Here is an 18,225-nt window from a genome sequence, read left to right as displayed (position 1 = left end):
TTACACTGTGTGGGGGGAACTGCCTCGGCAAACACCTGGTGCATGATATTACTGACTATTAGTAAACTGTAGTTAATAGTTCAAGAACAAACTATCTATATGAGTTTAATACTCTTGGCAGCACCGTTGTTTAGGTACACCAACACGCACACACACATATGTATATACGTACATCCACAAAATACACAGGCAATATACAAAATACATACATATATGCACATACACAAAACATACACACGAAAAAAATAATCCATAGCATTAACTTTATTACGACACAAGAACAGAGTATTAACAGTGTAATATTATCCAGTCTTAACTTATATCCTTCTAACGCGGTCTACTATACGAGTGAGCCTATCGTGGTCAGTCACAAGGAGGAGGCATCACAGGAGAGGTTTTCTTTTAATTAACCGCTGGGCGTCAATACCTCCCCCCCCCAACAGACAATTCGCCGATAAAGCCAGCTGTAAATAATGTTAACATAGTGCAGGCTGTAGCTTTAATACTACTAACCTAGAGAAAAAATGCTCTAGAATTACAGTTTTCTAAAAGGAGAGTCCTAGAAACCGGACCAATTAAGTAGTGCACACATGCTTGAAGCCTAGTTAATAGCACATATGCGGACCATACAACACCCAGACATCATAGGAATTAGCGAATCCTGGGGTCGAGATGATGTGTCGTAAGATGAGTTTTATTTACCAGGTTAAAAAAAAAATCACTCGCCATTTAGGAAGGACAGGGCCACGAGAGGAGGTGCAGGTCAAGGAGCACATAACAGCAGCCACTTATGACGGGTTAAACGAAAGGGGATCATCCGAATCTATTTGGTGTAGTGTGATAGTTCAAAACAAAAGCAAGCTAACAGAAAGCGTGTGTTATAGGGCTGACTCAGCTTTTATTTAAGGTAAGAGATGCCAGAGACCACAGTGTTCTCGGGACTGAGGGAGCCACACGACTCAATAGTGAAGTAGAACCTGTGATAGTTTACCCTTGACGTTAAGATGCCTCAACAGAAAACGTACTATGTTAAGACACCCATTTTCTAAATTATGTTTTTCGGATTACATGAATATTATTCGCCTTACTTATTTCACCTGATAGTTAGACACAAACGCTGCCTGGGGAGGTTAGGTTAGGTTTGGTTGTCAAGTTACCCTGAGTTACCATTTATCATAATTAATTTATTCACATTAGTTTGTTTGGTCATTGTAAATCATAATGGAAAAATATACTAAATTTTTTTCGTATTTATTAAGTTATTATCAATGGTTAAATTATTTGTGACATTATTACGTTGTTAATTGTACGGTATAATAAGAATTAACGACCAATCTTTACTTACCCTTCGCCTCAATATCGAGTAAAATAATGTGGGTTAGTGATGTCTTATACCTATAGAATACAGATAGAGTATAATGTATTAAGTGTGCATTAAAGTAAATTAGTGTATTTTAGTGTATATTACCGTATATTAGTGTATGTTAGCGAATGTTTGTGTATTTTAGTGTAAAGTATATTAGCGTACAGTAAATTAGTGTACAATATATTAGTGTATGTTAATGTATTGTGAATAATTGCGTCGTTATTGTGATTTATGAATACATTTTTGTACATCAACAACTGAGACCTTTCAGCGCAGTACTATAAGGTCAATAAGGCGACAGGAAGAATGTAATATCGCCATTTAACACGTTAATAGTTTATGCAAATATTACAATACAGATTTATAAATGGGATGCAAAATAGGGATAACTTAAGGAAATATTCCAGTCAGTGCCGGTCATTGTCCAGTATTGTGTCTGACAATACTGACAATAATATGAAATGTTATTATAAAAATATATATTATCATTATTACGATTGGCAAGATTCAGTTTTTATAAAAGATAAGTAGAGGAAATATATGCAGCGCTTGAATATGTATGGAACATTAAAAAAAAGTCAATTTATTTTTTTTAGAAGTCTTAATAGGCATCACACATTTATTTATTAAGAACAAAGACTATTATAAGAAAGACTGGAGAGCGTCTACCTTTACTTATAAAAAAAATGTGAGCCACTGAGCTTCGATAAACATCATCTGTTGGCAACGCGGCTAACTAAAAACCCGGGGCGCGTGAGGGTAGCATGTTCATGTTTCCACGGTAACCGGCGGAGTGAGCTGTGTTCCACGTTCTCACATTGGGTGTGATGACGCCCCTCTCCTGGCACACAAACGCCATCTGTTGATCCCACGGCCAACTATATGCTATGTGGCTTACGCGGTTTTCGCCTTGCTTTCCTGTCTTTCTTATTATAGTCTTTGTTAGAACGTTTTAGTGAGGAACTGAGGAGGTGTTTCAGGTCATTCATTTGTGGATTGTGTAGGTGGTGTCGTGTGGTGATGCGGTGCGTGTGAAGTTATTAGCCTGATATTTACCTGAATAACAGCATTTTATTCAGTGTTTAAAGTTCTAAGTACAAAGTGAATATATTAAGAAACTGTTGACCCAGAATCAGTTGAAGTACTATTAAATTTTTTGTTTATTACGAAATTAAAACACTCCGGACGAAGGAGTTACAATTTTGCAAATGGGAGAAACAAACAGTGTATTTGTATGAAATGAAACACAGAATGTCTTTGAAACTGGTTTAAATTGCTTTCTGGTGTTGAAGTGAAACCCTGTCCACTGAAGTATGTGAAAGAGCAACATATTATCGAAGCAGCAGTTTGTGATGATAACGAGTAATATCAAGTCACATCCTCCTCCCTCTTGGTGTGTTGATTCCACGTCTACAGGTGAGTGGAGTAATATACACAGACAGCTTGTAGTCTAGGCAGTTTTGCTGTCCTGGGCAAGTTTCACGAACGATGCTCCTTCTTTTTTTCATGATTCCTTAAATACAGACGTGGCGTAGAATAGCAACGGTACTCTGTTTTAGAAGACCATCGGCTTTTTCTTGACATATTAAGACACCGATGAGATGTGTCAATAATAGACCGCCTCCATCAGCGTGGATAAGAACTGCTTCAGAAATAATGCCTGGCTAACTCATTACACGATAACATAGGGAAGTTATTTAAACCTGATACTAATTGATAATGGTGGTGAGGGCTGGTGGTGAAGGGGTGATGATGAGTGGGTGGTTGAGGTGTGGTGAAGGGTGGAGTGTGGTGGTTGAGGTGTGGTGAAGGGTGGAGTGTGGTGGTTGAGGTGTGGTGAAGGGTGGAGTGTGGTGGTTGAGGTGTGGTGAAGGGTGGAGTGTGGTGGTTGAGGTGTGGTGAAGGGTGGAGTGTGGTGGTTGAGGTGTGGTGAAGGGTGGAGTGTGAGGTGGGTGAAGGGTGGAATGTGGTGGTTGAGGTGTGGTGAAGGGTGGAGTGTGGTGGGTTGTGGTGAAGGTGGTGTGGTGAAGGGTGGAGTGTGGTGGTTGAGGTGTGGTGAAGGGTGGAGGTGGTGGTTGAGGTGTGGTGAAGGGTGGAATGTGGTGGTTGAGGTGTGGTGAAGGGTGGAGTGGTGGTGGTGGAGTGTGTGGTTGAGGTGTGGTGAAGGGTGGAGTGTGGTGGTTGTGGTGTGGGTGAAGGGTGGAGTGTGGTGGTTGAGGTGTGGTGGAATGGGTGAGGTGTGGTGAAGGGTGGAGGTGGTGGTTGAGGTGTGGTGAAGGGTGGAGGTGGTGTTGAGGTGTGGTGAAGGGTGGAGTGGTTGAGGTGTGGTGAAGGGTGGAATGTGGTGGTTGAGGTGTGGTGTGGAGTGGGTGGAGTGGTGGTGAGGTTGTGTGGTGGTGGTGGTGAAGGGTGGAGGTGGTGGTTGAGGTATGTGGGGGTGTGGTAGTAGAGGTGTGGTAGTGAGGTGGTGTTGGGTGTGGTGTAGGGTGGAGTGTGGTAAAGGGTGGAATGGTGGTGAGGTGTGGTAGAGGGTGCAGTGTGGTGGTAGAGGTGTGGTGAAGGGTGGAGTGTGGTGAAGAGTGGAGTGTGGTATGGTGAAGGGTGGAGTGTGGTGGCTGAGGTGTGGTGATGGGTGGAGTGTGGTGGTAGAGGTGTGGTGATGAGTGGAGTGTGGTGGTTGAAGTGTGGTGAAGGGTTGTGGTGAGTGCCACCACCTCCCTCACCGGCGCGGGCAAGAAACAGGGTGGTGATGGGTGGTGTAGGCCAGGACGCTTCAGTCGTGCGGTAACCCCCGGCCCGTACACTCGCGCCCTCTCCTGCCATCGACCACGCCGCCCCGCCGCCCCTCTCACTGCCGCCGTCGCCGTCACTACCTTGGCATCAATATCTCACGTAACCAATAACAACAAATGGGAGATGTTGACAAAAGTTGAAGTTATTTGCAATGTTTAGTTTTTTTTTTTTATCTTTCAAACGACTTGCAAAAATTTTAATTGCTTTCTGTTTAATGCTTGGGTGTTTGAGAAAGCCCCTCCTGTCAGGCAGCGAGTGAGCCACTTAGATGATCATACTGGGGTAATTTACTTGGAGGAGATAAGAAAAAAATGTGCGATGGAAATGCACGTATAGAAATGTAAAATATATGGCGGCTATATTATTACTGAACGATAATTTAATGTGCAATTAATCCAGTAAAAAGAAACAAAAAGTTGGCAGAAGTGTTATGTGTCGTAGAAAAGGATATTATTGTGTATTTATGAACAAGAACTGTGAAGGGGTGATAAGAACGATCAACAGCGACTCATTATTGTTAAGAGAGAGCGTCAGTCCTGGGTGGTGAGGAGGGGGTGGGGAATAAAGCGCCCTACTTATTGTTATTCATCGTCATGAGCCCACGACTCCACCTCAACACTGCCAAAATCTGGAGGGTCTTACTCAATAAGATTTAAACACGAACCACCATGCAAAATTGAAACCAGAAAACGCTTAATCTTATGCTGTGATTGAGTTTGTCATTATTCATATACCTCAAATAGCATCTTTCTCATTCTCAAATTACTCCTTTGTATAGTATCGCTTTTTTGCGGTATATGAACACTGCGGCAATGTTCTCGCTTTTTAGTTCCGTGATTGACACTGTGTTTGTGACTTCATAAGCTATGAGGGAGACACTAGGAGTGGAATATAGTCAAGGCGGATGGGCTGATGCAGGAGACTTGAAGAAAAAATCAGTGCGGGAGCGACAGAAGAGAAGCAGTGTGGCGGCAGTGCGATACACGACCAACAAACGACAAGAAAGGTTCGAGACAGTAAAAGTCGAAGGCAAGTTGGGTAGTGGGAGGCAAACTGTGATAAATATTAAACACGGAGAGCAGCGCTGTGGGGGAGGACTACAGGAACTGCAAGAAGGAATGGCGGAAGGAACCTATAGAGATCTTTATGTTGGTCATACTGTCACTGTGAAGGACGACTACCTAGATTACACACGACCTGCCGGGAACGACCCTGCTCTGTCTTGGTCCACTATAAGCGGAGGGCGACGCCAGCAGTGGATACGAAGAAGACTCCTTGTGGGAGAACGAGAGGGTGATGAAAGAGAAAAAGAGGGACTAAATAATATCACCAGGAACAGTCAAGCTACCAAGAGGGAGGGAACTTTACCCTGTGATATAACTGAATCTCTCTTAGGGGAATCTTTCCTAGATTCTGTTGTGGCAAGTTGGGGACATTGTTGTGGACTAGGCGACAACACTTACTCGGTGCCCCACGACGACTCTTGCAACACAGACGTATTAGAGGCATCACAAAAATTCTTTACCAACGACCAGTCGTCGTTACCGCTGCCAGCCATGACGACCTCTCACGCTGCAAGCCATCCGAGTGGTGGTAAGGGTAGTACGACACAACCATACAGGACAATACCCAGTATGCAGAGGTCATATCCAAGGCCCTCGGGGTCTACCGTCAGTTTGCATTGGTGGTCTCTTGTGATGTTCTGCCTGGTGATGCTCCTGCCCAGCACCATTGGACTCCCTGCTGTCATCCGCATAGGTGAGTGTTCGTCAGTGTGTCAGATTGCCAGCTCGAGGTACCTTAGGTAAAGTTTTTCCTAGTTCTTTCCTCAACATAACAACATTCACAGTTCACGTGAGATGTATATTACGCATTCATCACTTCTACGAAAAAACTCCTTAACTAGCACACAAACTCGGTGGGTGCATCGTCAGCAACCTCGTCCTGAATCTTCTCGTGAATAAGTTATGAGAATTCTTGAATAGTGGCGGGTGAAAATTAGGTTGATCCTAGTCGACTGCCTCTGGTAACTGTGGGTCGCCTCGACAACACCCAATCATCAGCAGAGCAGCTGACACCAGGTCCTCCCGGCGAGTTTGAGTTACAGGAAGCAGCAGGCAGGAGCAGAGGTCTTGAGGTTTATTTTCTTCAAGTTTATTTCGTATCAACCATTCGCGTATTTCGTGTTTCTTAAAGGCCATTATGACCAATGTTTATATTACTGTGGTATAACTAGTGTTCATCTGGCTACACGTCGAGTAGTAGAGAGAGAGAGAGAGAGATTAACTTTTCCCCATGGTTCCTAATTTCGTTTTTCCAAGTTTTTATGTTTCTTTGTATGTCATTATAATTTTTCCCTCTTATTTTCTTTCTTAAAAAAAAAAAAAAAAAAAACAGCGGAATTCCACGGTAAACAAATGAGACATCTTAGTCAGCGTCGAGGGAAGTATCCCCACTTCCTCTTGACCTGAACAAAGACTTCTGTGACTCGTCCTCGACCCCGCTCCTCAGAGTTACTCCAGATGGAAGAAGTAAACACCTCAACATATAGACCAGCTGCAAATTTAATTCCTGAGGTCTGGCGTGTCCCACAAATGCCTTAAAATGTTTGAAAATGTTTGTCTACACCGAACTGTCAATTGGTGTGCTGATATGGCTGCAGGCGCTGACATCCATGTTTAGGACGATTGTTCCAAATATGGGTGGGATTAAGTTATGTAGGTCAAGAGTCCGTGTACAGCCACCAGCAGGCACCAACGTGTGATTCTTCGCAGTTTATATTACAAAAACAAAGAGTTATTCGGGATTATGTTTGATGACTTTGTCGAAGAGTATTCCTGGTCTCTTGGAATATGTGAAGCTATTGTGCATAACGAACAGCCTCGAGGGGGAACTTCTTTATCTGCGATCTCTAACCAGAATTTCCCTGTGCCAATTTTGCTCCCAGAGTTCACTATTATCCATCCTCTTATTAACTGATTAACGAGCGGTGATATCTCGTTGGCTCTCCCTCCGTTGTTTGGAGTAAGCGAGAGACCAGACGCTCGCGCTGACTGATGTATGCTGGCGGGAGCAGCTGGAGGATATTAATTAATGAACTCATTCCATAGCACTGGATCGGAGACCTACACTTGTGGCCGAGAGGCTTCTTCTGGGAATCTCCGTCACGATGAATGTGCATTTATGGCACCCTTGTGGGTTCTGTGCAGACATTCATGAAGTAGGTCGAGTGGACTTCCGCGACTGTCAGTGGTGCGTAATTTTTCCCTGGGGTGCAGCTGTCAAGTGATCATTCCCCGGGTACCCAGACCGTGGAGCATAGCGTCTTACTAGTTGTTCTTGACGCCCGTAATCTAAACTACTTATTAAATGATAAGTTACTCTGGTCACATAATTATACTCTCCGACTTTATCTAAATTAGTCTTTCGAGGAATTCATAGAAAACGAAAACAAGTGATTTTAACGGATAGATTTCAAGCTTCACTGCTGGTTGTGTGAATACTGTACACTAGTCCATCTGGGGGGCAGGTTAGTGTTAGTTAATACACTAGCACACGTACAGGGTTGTGATAATTATTCATTGAGATGATCAAAGTTGGCACTACACTGTTATAGGAATATATGTGTGTGTGTGTGTGTGTGTGTGTGTGTGTGTGTGTGTGGTGTATAAGGATATCTGTAGTGTGTTTGTTGGCCTAAAGATCGATGTTATGTTAATTAAAAAAAAATAATCTTGGTGTTTGTTGGAGAAATAAAAGTATATCATCCAACACCTCAAGTTTTGTACCCAACGACCTTATAGACGTGTATTAAATATTGCTTTTATCGGAGGTAAGTTTTACTTGTGGGTGGTAGGCGACTGGTGGCCACCCTGAGCCCCGTGAACCTGGACCTGTGTTGGCACCTGTTCTCATGTTCGCCTTAGGTTAGGGTTATAAGTTTGTCCACTTTGTTGGTCTGCGTCGCCTCTAAGAATGTTTTTGTAGTGTGTGTGGTGTGCCGCAGCTACCTTCAGGTCGCAGTCCAATCACCATAATTCCCCTGCCAAATTTGCCGTGAGGTAGTTTCGTCAGAGCTTAGCACAGCTTTGCACAGCTTTGCACAGCTTCGTCCCCCGAGCAGCACCACCGCCTGATGCCTGACGCGCCCACTTTTACGCGTAGGTCGTGCAGAGAATTCCATGGATATTACCGCTATGATGGGTCCAATGTGCCCCCAGGTGTATGTCAGGTGTCACCACGAGGTCTTGTTCATCCTTGACACAGCCAGGAATATCTGTTGTATATTTTGCGAGAGCTGTTGCTGAAAACGACAAAATCTATTTATAAATCCGCTGGCAGGAATATTTAGAACCTTTTGCTGGACATAATACGTTTAATTTGGGCAGAGGAGTGTATTAACAGCGGGGCCTAGAGCTCATGGGCGGGGAAGGCCAGAGAAGCACTTTCCTCCCACTTAGGTGTGTGTGTGTGTGTGTGTGTGATGACCCCAGGGGGAGCACTGGCTGGCGTTCTAAGCGAGGTGGAGGAACATTGCTCTCATCCGTTGTCTATACCTGTGCATTTTGAGGATGTGTCTGGATTTCTCTCTCTCTCTCTCTCTCTCTCTCTCTCATCATCGTAGCCAGTAAGATTAGTTTTTGTTTATATTTTACTTGAGATTTTGACTTGAATTTTAAAGTTGATAAATCATCATTCTCTCCCCTTTACTCTTCTCCTGTCACACACACACACGAGTGGGAAATGCTATAGGTTACCTGGTATGTGTAGAGACCGATAGGGGTAGATAGGGATTGTTAGGTGTGTTATTTTTGGGTGTGGGACGCGATAGGTGGGGGTGGGAGAGGGGGGGGGTGTTGTCGTGCCTAACTGATGAGATAATTTGTTTAGAACGATGTACACAGGAGGAGGATACGTTGGAGGAGGGAAGAGAAGAAGGAAGAGGAGGAGGAGGAAAATAGGAAGGAGGAGGAAGATGAGGAGAAGGAAGAAGAGGAGGAGAAGGAAGAGGAGGAGAAGGAGGAGAAAGAGGAGGAGGAGGAGGAAGAATCTGCACAAGAGGAGAGGAAGAGTGTAGCATTATTGATTGTTGACGCCTGTTGGTCGTCATCGAAGAGCTGTGTCACGCCTGTACTGTACCGTGAGTGTTGTACTGTACCGTGTGTGTTGTACTGTACCGTGAGTGTTGTACTGTACCGTGAGTGTTGTACTGTACCGTGAGTGTTGTACTGTACCGTGTGTGTTGTTGTACTGTACCGTGTGTTGTACTGTGTGTGTACTGCGTACCGTGAGTGTTGTACTGTACTGCGTGTGTTGTACTGTACCGTGTGTGTTGTTGTACTGTACCGTGAGTGTTGTACTGTACCGTGTGTGTTGTGTACCGTGTGTGTTGTACTGTACGTGAGTGTTATACTGTACCGTGAGTGTTTTACTGTACCGTGAGTGTTGTACTGTACCGTGTGTGTTGTACTGTACCGTGTGTACTGTACCGTGTTATACTGTGTTGTAAACCGTGGTGTTGTACTGTACCGTGAGTGTTACTGTACCGCAGTGTTGTACTGTACCGTGTGTGTTGTTGTACTGTACCGTGTGTTGTACTACGTGAGTGTTGTACTGTACCGTGTGTGTTGTACTGTACTGCGTGTGTTGTACTGTACCGTGAGTGTTATACTGTACCGTGAGTGTTGTACTGTACCGTGAGTGTTGTACTGTACCGTGAGTGTTGTACTGTACCGTGAGTGTTGTACTGTACCGTGAGTGTTGTACTGTACCGTGAGTGTGAGTGTTGTACTGTACCGTGAGTGTTGTACGCTGAGTACCCGTGAGTGAGTGTTGTACTGTACCGTGAGTGTTGTTGTACCCGTGAGTGTTGCACTGTACCGTGAGTGTTGTACTGTACCGGGAGTGTTGCACTGTACCGTGAGTGTTGTACTGTACCGTGAGTGTTGTACTGTACCGTGAGTGTTGTTGCACTGTACCGTGAGTGTTGTTGTACTGTACCGTGAGTGTTGTATCTCCAGTTTTATACCGCTATGGTTGTACCTACAATATAGTACAGTACCGCAATTATACCACCAGTGTTGCACCAGAACAATACTGTATCCAAGGTGTTCTTCTTTGTACGTCAGGTAACATAAATTACATCAACACTACTGAACTAAAACTGCGGATTTATTTTATTTATATTTTATCTCGTCGGAAGTTGAAGTTCCTCAGGGCGACATTAAATAATATACTTCGTCACCAGTTCAACGGATACCTGTGTTAACAAAATTGTAAATACCTCACCTGAAAACATTTACTCTTCATTATTCAATTTTTTTTTAGTCTTTTGTATTTTGTAAGTTTTAATTAGTTTAAAAGACGCGTTGACAAATACTCGTACAGTAAAATGTGTTTTATTTATTTTTTCTCGTCCCCCTGTGAGGATAGTGGGGTGTTATGCGTCGTGGGATGAGCTGTGAATGTTAGTAGTACCAGGGTTCGAGTTTATGAAGGAGAGATTTTGAATTTATGATTAAGAGGAGATTTCGAATTTATGATTAAGAAGAGATTTTGAATTTATGATTAAGAAGAGATTTTGAATTTATGATCAAGAAGAGATTTTGAATTTATGATTAAGAAGAGATTTTGAATTTATGATAAAGAAGAGATTTTGAATTTATGATTAAGAAGAGATTTTGAATTTATGATTAAGAAGAGATTTTGAATTGATGATCAAGAAGAGATTTTGAATTTATGATCAAGAAGAGATTTTGAATTTATGATCAAGAGATTTTTACCAGGTACGTCTCTCAGTAATTTGGTGATACAGTACAGTACAGTATAAACAGTTTGTACCAGTTGTATTGGTTTTAGTGACTTGTATTCAGTATATACATCAGCTGCAAGGGTTAATTATGTATCATTCATTAAGTCTTTGCTACAGTTCATTACAAAAAAGCTAAAGTGGCATCAGTTAATTATTTTGTTTGTATTGAGTAGCTACAGTACCGGTATGCGTATGCTGGTGTAAGATTACCGGGGAGTCGATGTTCCTTACTGGGGCAGGACTGGCTGGGATCTTGTGAGTGTGTATACCCTATAGCTATCCTTCCTCGCCTTCACATAAACCGCATTTACAGACTTCACCGTGGGAGATAATAGAGATTCTCGTAAGATAAGATAAGATAAGAGGCATCCAGCAGTTGTCTTTAAATTTAAAAAGAAGGTTTATCTACTGCAGTCTGACCTCCACACACTCGTATGTCTTTAGGGGTAATGTTTATCAAGCGGCGGTGGAGGTTGATTGAATTTCTGTATTCATGGGGGTAGTTTTATCGAGTTGTTTTGCATCTAGTGCGGAATGGGGAATGCATTTTGAACGTCCCCACTCCCTCCTCCCTCCCTCTGCCCCCTCTCCCCTTCCCCCTCTCCTCCTCACCCCCTTTCTCACCCTCCCCCCACCCCCCCCACTCCCCGCTGCGAAGGTTTTAAAAGCGGCGTTTGGATATTTTTATGGTTTCGATTTGACAGCCCGGGAAGATTGGGGACCCTCGCTCTACGTCGTTAATTTAACTCGGAGCTACTACCATACACGACCACAACGATACGGTTTACACTGACTCCTCTACTTCTAGGGTATAAAAATCTGTCTGTGTCTGTCTGTCTGTCTGTCTGGTTCTGTCTCTCTGTCTCTCAGTGTTGTGGATTCATTTGTTTTTAGTCTTGTGTTGCATTGTAATTGTGTTGGGTGTTGGGGTGTTGTACTGCTACTACTGGGGGTGGGGTGTCTTGCTGGCCAATATTAATTACGAGGGTGTTACTGTAGGCTGGTGGTCATACGTTCATACACTAATGTTCCTCTTGTGTGTTTAGAGTCATACACATTCATACACTAATGTTCCTCTGTGTGTTTAGAGTCATACACAATCATACACTAATGTTTCTCTGTGTGTTTAGAGTCATACACAATCATACACTAATGTTCCTCTGTGTGTTTAGAGTCATACACAATCATACACTAATGTTCCTCTGTGTGTTTAGAGTCATACACAATCATACACTAATGTTTCTCTGTGTGTTTAGAGTCATACACAATCATACACTAATGTTCCTCTGTGTGTTTAGAGTCATACACATTCATACACCAATGTCCGTAAGTGTGTTTAGAGTCATACACATTCATACACTAATGTTCCTCTGTGTGTTTAGAGTCATACACATTCATACACTAATGTTCCTCTGTGTGTTTAGAGTCATACGCAATCATACACTAATGTTCCTCTGTGTGTTTAGAGTCATACACATTCATACACTAATGTTCCTCTGTGTGTTTAGAGTCATACACATTCATACACCAATGTCCGTAAGTGTGTTTAGAGTCATACACATTCATACACTAATGTTCCTCTGTGTGTTTAGAGTCATACACATTCATACACCAATGTCCGTAAGTGTGTTTAGAGTCATACACAATCATACACTAATGTTCCTCTGTGTGTTTATAGTCATACACATTCATACACCAATGTCCGTAAGTGTGTTTAGAGTCATACACAATCATACACTAATGTTCCTCTGTGTGTTTAGAGTCATACACATTCATACACCAATGTCCGTAAGTGTGTTTAGAGTCATACACAATCATACACTAATGTTCCTCTGTGTGTTTATAGTCATACACATTCTACTGTTCCTTTGTCTTTCTGGTCATACAACATTCCTACGAACGCCTAAGTCGGTGTATATCTGCCATCCCTAATACCACCGTTATTAGCTCTCTCTCTCTCTCTCTCTCTCTCTCTCTCTCTCTCTCTCTCTCTTTGTCTCTGTTAATCAGCCAGTCCATCAGTCAACCGCTCCAGTTTTGCAAAATTATCTCCACAACGCACTTTACACTTTCGTCTCCCACAACGCACTTTACACTTTCGTCTCCACAACTTTTTTTCTCACACGCACTTTACACTTTCGTCTCCACAACGCACTTTACACTTTCGTCTCCTTACACTTTCGTCTCCACAACAACTTTACACTTTCGTCTCCACAACGCACTTTACACTTTCGTCTCCACCACCATACACTTAACATTTTCGTCTCCATTTCACTTTATTCTACAACACACTTTACACTCTCATTACCACCACACACTTTACTCTCATCACCACCACACACTTTACACTCACCTTCACCACACACTTTACACCACCTTCGCCACCACACGCTTTACCTCACCTTCACCACCACACACTTTACCTCACCTTCACCACCACACACACACACTTCCCTCACCTTCACCACCACACACTTTATACTCACCTTCACCACCACACTTTATACTCACCTTCACCACCACACACTTTACCTCACCTTCACCACCACACACTTTACACTCACCTTCACCACCACACACTTTCCTCCTTCACCACCACACACACACACTCTTCACCACCACACACTTTACACCTTCACCACACCTTTACACTCACATTCACCACCACACACTTTACACTCTCACACCACACACACTTCACTTTACACTCACCACACACCTTTACACTCACCTTCACCACCACACTTTACACTCTCATCACCACCACACTTTACACTCACCTCACTCTCATCACCACCACACACTTTACACTCTCACACCACCACACACTTCCTCACTTCACCACCACACACTTCTCTCATCACCACCACACACCTCACATCACTTTACCTCATCACTTCTCTTCACCCACATCTACCACACCACACACTTTACACTCACCTTCATCACCCACACACTCACCCCTACCACCACACACTCACCTTCACCCACCACACACTCACCTTTCACTCACCACCACACACTCACCTTCACCACCACACACTTTACACTCTCATCACCACCACACACTCACCTTCACCACCACACACTTTACACTCCCATCACCACCACACACTCACCTTCATCACCACCCAAGTTCACAAAATATGTAAATGAAAACCTTTTTAAAACATCACACGAAGAGGAATAGAAAACAAAACGACTAATTGAAAACAATCCACCGCGGTCGACAGCCTGGTCGTTTGTCAGCTGAGGGAATGACCAGGGGAACGACAAGGGGAATGGCTAGTGGAACGACGAGAGGAATGGCTACAGAAACGACCAGGGAAACGACCAGGGGAATGGCTAGTGGAACGACCAGGGAAACGACCAGGGGAATGGCTAGTGGAACGACCAGGGAAACGACCAGGGGAATGGCTAGTGGAACGACCAGGGAAACGACCAGGGGAACGACCAGGGAAACGACCAGACAAACGACCAGAGAAAGGACCAGAACACTTCATGCCTAGTCGGTGGAATGAATCGTCGCGCGTGATCTATGTGCAGTACTATGGTCAGAAATGATTATTGTATCCAGGGCTCGAGAATCAGGGAATACGGGGGATGGCCGCGCTCGCTTCAGCCTTCAGCGCAATCCCACCTCACCCCACCCCTCCTCACCCCACCCCACCTCACCCCACCCACCCCACCCCACCCCACCCACCCCACCCCTCCACCCCACCCCCCACCCCCAACCCCACCCCTCCTCCACCCCACCCCTCCTCCCCACCTCTCCCTCCTCCCCCACCCCACCCACCCACCCCACCCCTCCTCGTCACGGTTTATCTGCATATACTGTTATTACAAACCTGGCAGAAATACATCAAATACTGTACGTACGTGTGTGTGTGTGTGTGTGTGTGTGTGTGTGTGTGTGTGTGTGTGTGTGTGTGTGTGTGTGTGTGTGTGTGTGTGTAGATTACCATTACAATAGCATACATCTAATATGTGTTTCGCATTTGGAGGAGGCAAGAGTGGTGGTGTGTGGCCTGCGTGTGTGTGTGTGTGTGTCTGTCTGTCTGTCTGTCTTGCTCGCTTGCCTGAGTTTGATTCTGCTTGCTGTTTGAATCTGTTATTTTTCGATTTTTTATTTTTTTTTGGATGAAGCATTTTTGTGACGATATTTAGGAACTTTTTTTGTGTCACTGGAGTTTTTTTTTAAATCGTTATTAAACCTTTTTATATAATTGTATTTTTTTTTTTTTTACGAAATGTTGTGGCGTTGGTGATGTTGTTGTTGTTGTTCTAAGTTTGTGTTATGGCTGAAGCACCACCGTAACATTATAGCAACACTTCATCATCATTATTATTGGAAACACTTCGTCATCAACATTATAGCAACACTCCGTCATCATTATCATTATAGCAACACTCCATCATCATCATTATAGCAACAACTCGTCTTCATCATTATAGCAACACTCCGTCATCATTATCATTATAGCAACACACCGTCATCATCATCATCATCATTATAGCAACACACCATCATCATCATCATTATTGGCAACACACCGTCATCATCATCATTATAGCAACACCGTCATCATCATCATCATTATAGCAACACACCATCATCATCATCATTATAGCAACACTCCGTCATCATCATCATTATAGCAACACACCGTCATCATCATCATTATAGCAACACACCATCATCATCATCATTATTGGCAAAAATCCGTCATCATCATTATTGGCAAAAATCCGTCATCATTATCATTATAGCAACACACACCATCATCATCATCATTATAGCAACACTCCGTCATCATCATCATTATAGCAACACACCGTCATCATCATCATTATTGGCAACACCGCATTATTACATTACATTCGGCCACAGATCGGTAATAAAACCCCGAAATCATCGTTTTTTACGTAACCCGTATTTAACCTCTTGTCATTATTACCACTAGCTACTGTAATGTATTAGGGAACACCATTATCCTGACACCATTGAGTATGATTGGTTTAATAGAGGCATGACCTGGATTTTGTTGTGTTATTGGAATTAGCTTTGGTTAGGTGTAGGACGGGTAGGTAGGTGGATAGGTAGGTGGATAAATAGGTGGATGAGGTAGATAGGTAGGTGGTGTGAGGTTAAGGTAAGTGTAGATGGATAAGATGTGGATAAGGGCGTTGGATTAGGTTAGGTTAAGGTCGATTCGATTACGTTAAGGTATGTCAAGTTTGGGTTATGTTAGGTTGGGTTAAGGTTAATAAAGTTGAGATAGGTTAAGTTAAAGTTAGGTTGGGTTAAGTCAGGTTAGGTTTGGTTAGGTTAGGTTGAGGTAGGTTAGGGCATGTGGGGCTGAATAGTGTGGCCAGTTGATTTATACATGACGAGTTTGTACCCGAGCTCGAGTTCAAAGTGTGTGTGTGTGTGTGTGTGTGTGTAATAGTGGAGGAAGATGTATGTATGTATGTATGTATGTATGTACTGTATGTATGTATGTATGTATGTATGTATGTATGTATGTGGTAAAAGTAAAAGGATGTGTAGACGTAAGTAAGTAAGAAGTGTGTGTGTGGTTAAGTAGAAGGAAGGAAGGAAGGAAGGAAGGAAGGAAGGTGGTATTACTCAACACATCCTAGAGGACTAGCTACATCATTCCCTACCTCCTTCCTCCTCCTACCAACCCCTCACTCCTAGCCCCCCAGGTAACCCACCATCAATCAGAGCTCCCCTGGGCAATCAGAGAGAACTGGACCAGCAGAGGGCCAATCACATCAGCCTCACCACTATTACATCTAGTCGAGGTTCAGTCATATAAACACTTAATATTATATCTACATGTCTTTAATAATTATGGTATTTTGCCGTATACACACACATACACACACACACACATACACACACACACACACACACACACACACACATACACATACACACACAGAAAGAAGGAAGAAAATAACATTAGCGTAATATTAATTTCACTCGGCGTCACGAAATCTGTCTGATTCACTTTACATGACTCGCTCTTGACAATCAGCGTGTACTAATGACTAAAAACACGACGACAACCACGACCACACACTACTACTACTTTTTTTTTTTTTTTTTTTTTTTTTAAACGTGGCCTCCAGCCTCCCCCAATAACCACACCTTCGCCAACCATTTATTTACCTTAATATTAAATATCCTAATACATGAAACTATCTATCTGTGTTAAATTAGTTGAGCCGCAGATCTATGCGGCATTCAGTGACTTTAGCCTCATAGTCAATATGCAGCAGTTGTCGGGTAGGGAGATTCCCTGAGGCAGAGCAAAGCCGACCGAAGGAGAAGAGAACAGTCGACATCTCATCCAGGCTGTAACACAACTGGGCTGCTGCTTCTGTTCGGAGATCAGCTCCGCGAGTCTGGCGTAGAAACATCTTGCACTTGGGCCCACATCCACCAGGGTTGTGAACACTAGAGGGTGAAGCTGCCTTGATCAACATTTTGAATTCTCTCCCCATATGCCCTTCTCTTGTCGTTCTCGTTCCTCCTATCGCAGCATCGAGAGCTGGTTCGGTGACAAACGGCCATGGGATCAAAAATCCTGATGTCGGAAAGCTGTGTCCCAGCGTCCAGAATCCTCGAGCACTGGCGTCCACGCGGCTTCGTTAGATGTGTTTGAAGTCCTGTGTTGGAAGATCTCGCCATCCAGTGGAAGGAGGGTCGGTTCTACCATGACGTCCGGCATATTTCCTTCAACATATTTGCTGTGAGATCCCTTACCTCGTCATGCCTCATGCATATAAGCCCCCCTTCTTGCAGACCATGGCGTGATCGCCATCATAGGAAAACCACCACGCATTGGGAGGCAAACCATCTACTGGCCAACCGTACCTTAGAGCAATGGCATCTGTAAATTCTTGTTTGTTAGGCTGAAACCATTTGCCCTTATCGGTAACGTAGTTAACCAGTTCGAGCGCCCACCTCCTGCGCTATAGCTACTTTTTTGTCAAATTTTCTGGAACCTGCAGCAATAGTTGCTGCAACATGTCATTTGGCAGTGCTGCCGATCTGTTGTAATGGACCTACGGATCTTATTAGCTTCGGTGTCCACTTCCTGTTGCATTCTGGGCTATTATGTGGTCAGTGAGGCTGCCGTGAGCTTAGTGAATTTTGATGTTCAAGTCAGCAATCTCCTGGATTAGTTAGTCCATCCCTCCCAGTCTTGGTGGAAGTGCAAAAGTGTTCTTTCTGCTGGGTTAA

At 43.6% G+C, this 18,225-nt stretch overlaps 1 protein-coding gene across 1 annotated transcript in view; it reads left to right on the top strand.

Moving 5' to 3' along the window:
- The first annotated feature begins 4,156 nt into the window (after positions 1-4,156).
- The window catches only part of LOC121865538, a 14,550-nt gene continuing 481 nt past the window's right edge, over positions 4,157-18,225 (top strand). Inside the window, exons 1-2 of the mRNA XM_042365055.1 lie at positions 4,157-5,917; positions 7,270-7,411. Coding sequence (XP_042220989.1) covers positions 5,026-5,917; positions 7,270-7,411 — 1,034 coding nt within the window. The 5' untranslated portion in view covers positions 4,157-5,025. The remainder of the gene's footprint in view (positions 5,918-7,269; positions 7,412-18,225) is intronic.

The sequence above is a fragment of the Homarus americanus genome, unplaced genomic scaffold, assembly GCF_018991925.1.
Source record: "Homarus americanus isolate GMGI-L3 unplaced genomic scaffold, GMGI_Hamer_2.0 scaffold25483, whole genome shotgun sequence".
Classification (NCBI taxonomy): Eukaryota; Metazoa; Arthropoda; class Malacostraca; order Decapoda; family Nephropidae; genus Homarus; species Homarus americanus.
Note: the sequence above shows the minus strand (reverse complement) of the source record. Positions and strands in the feature narration are given on the sequence as shown.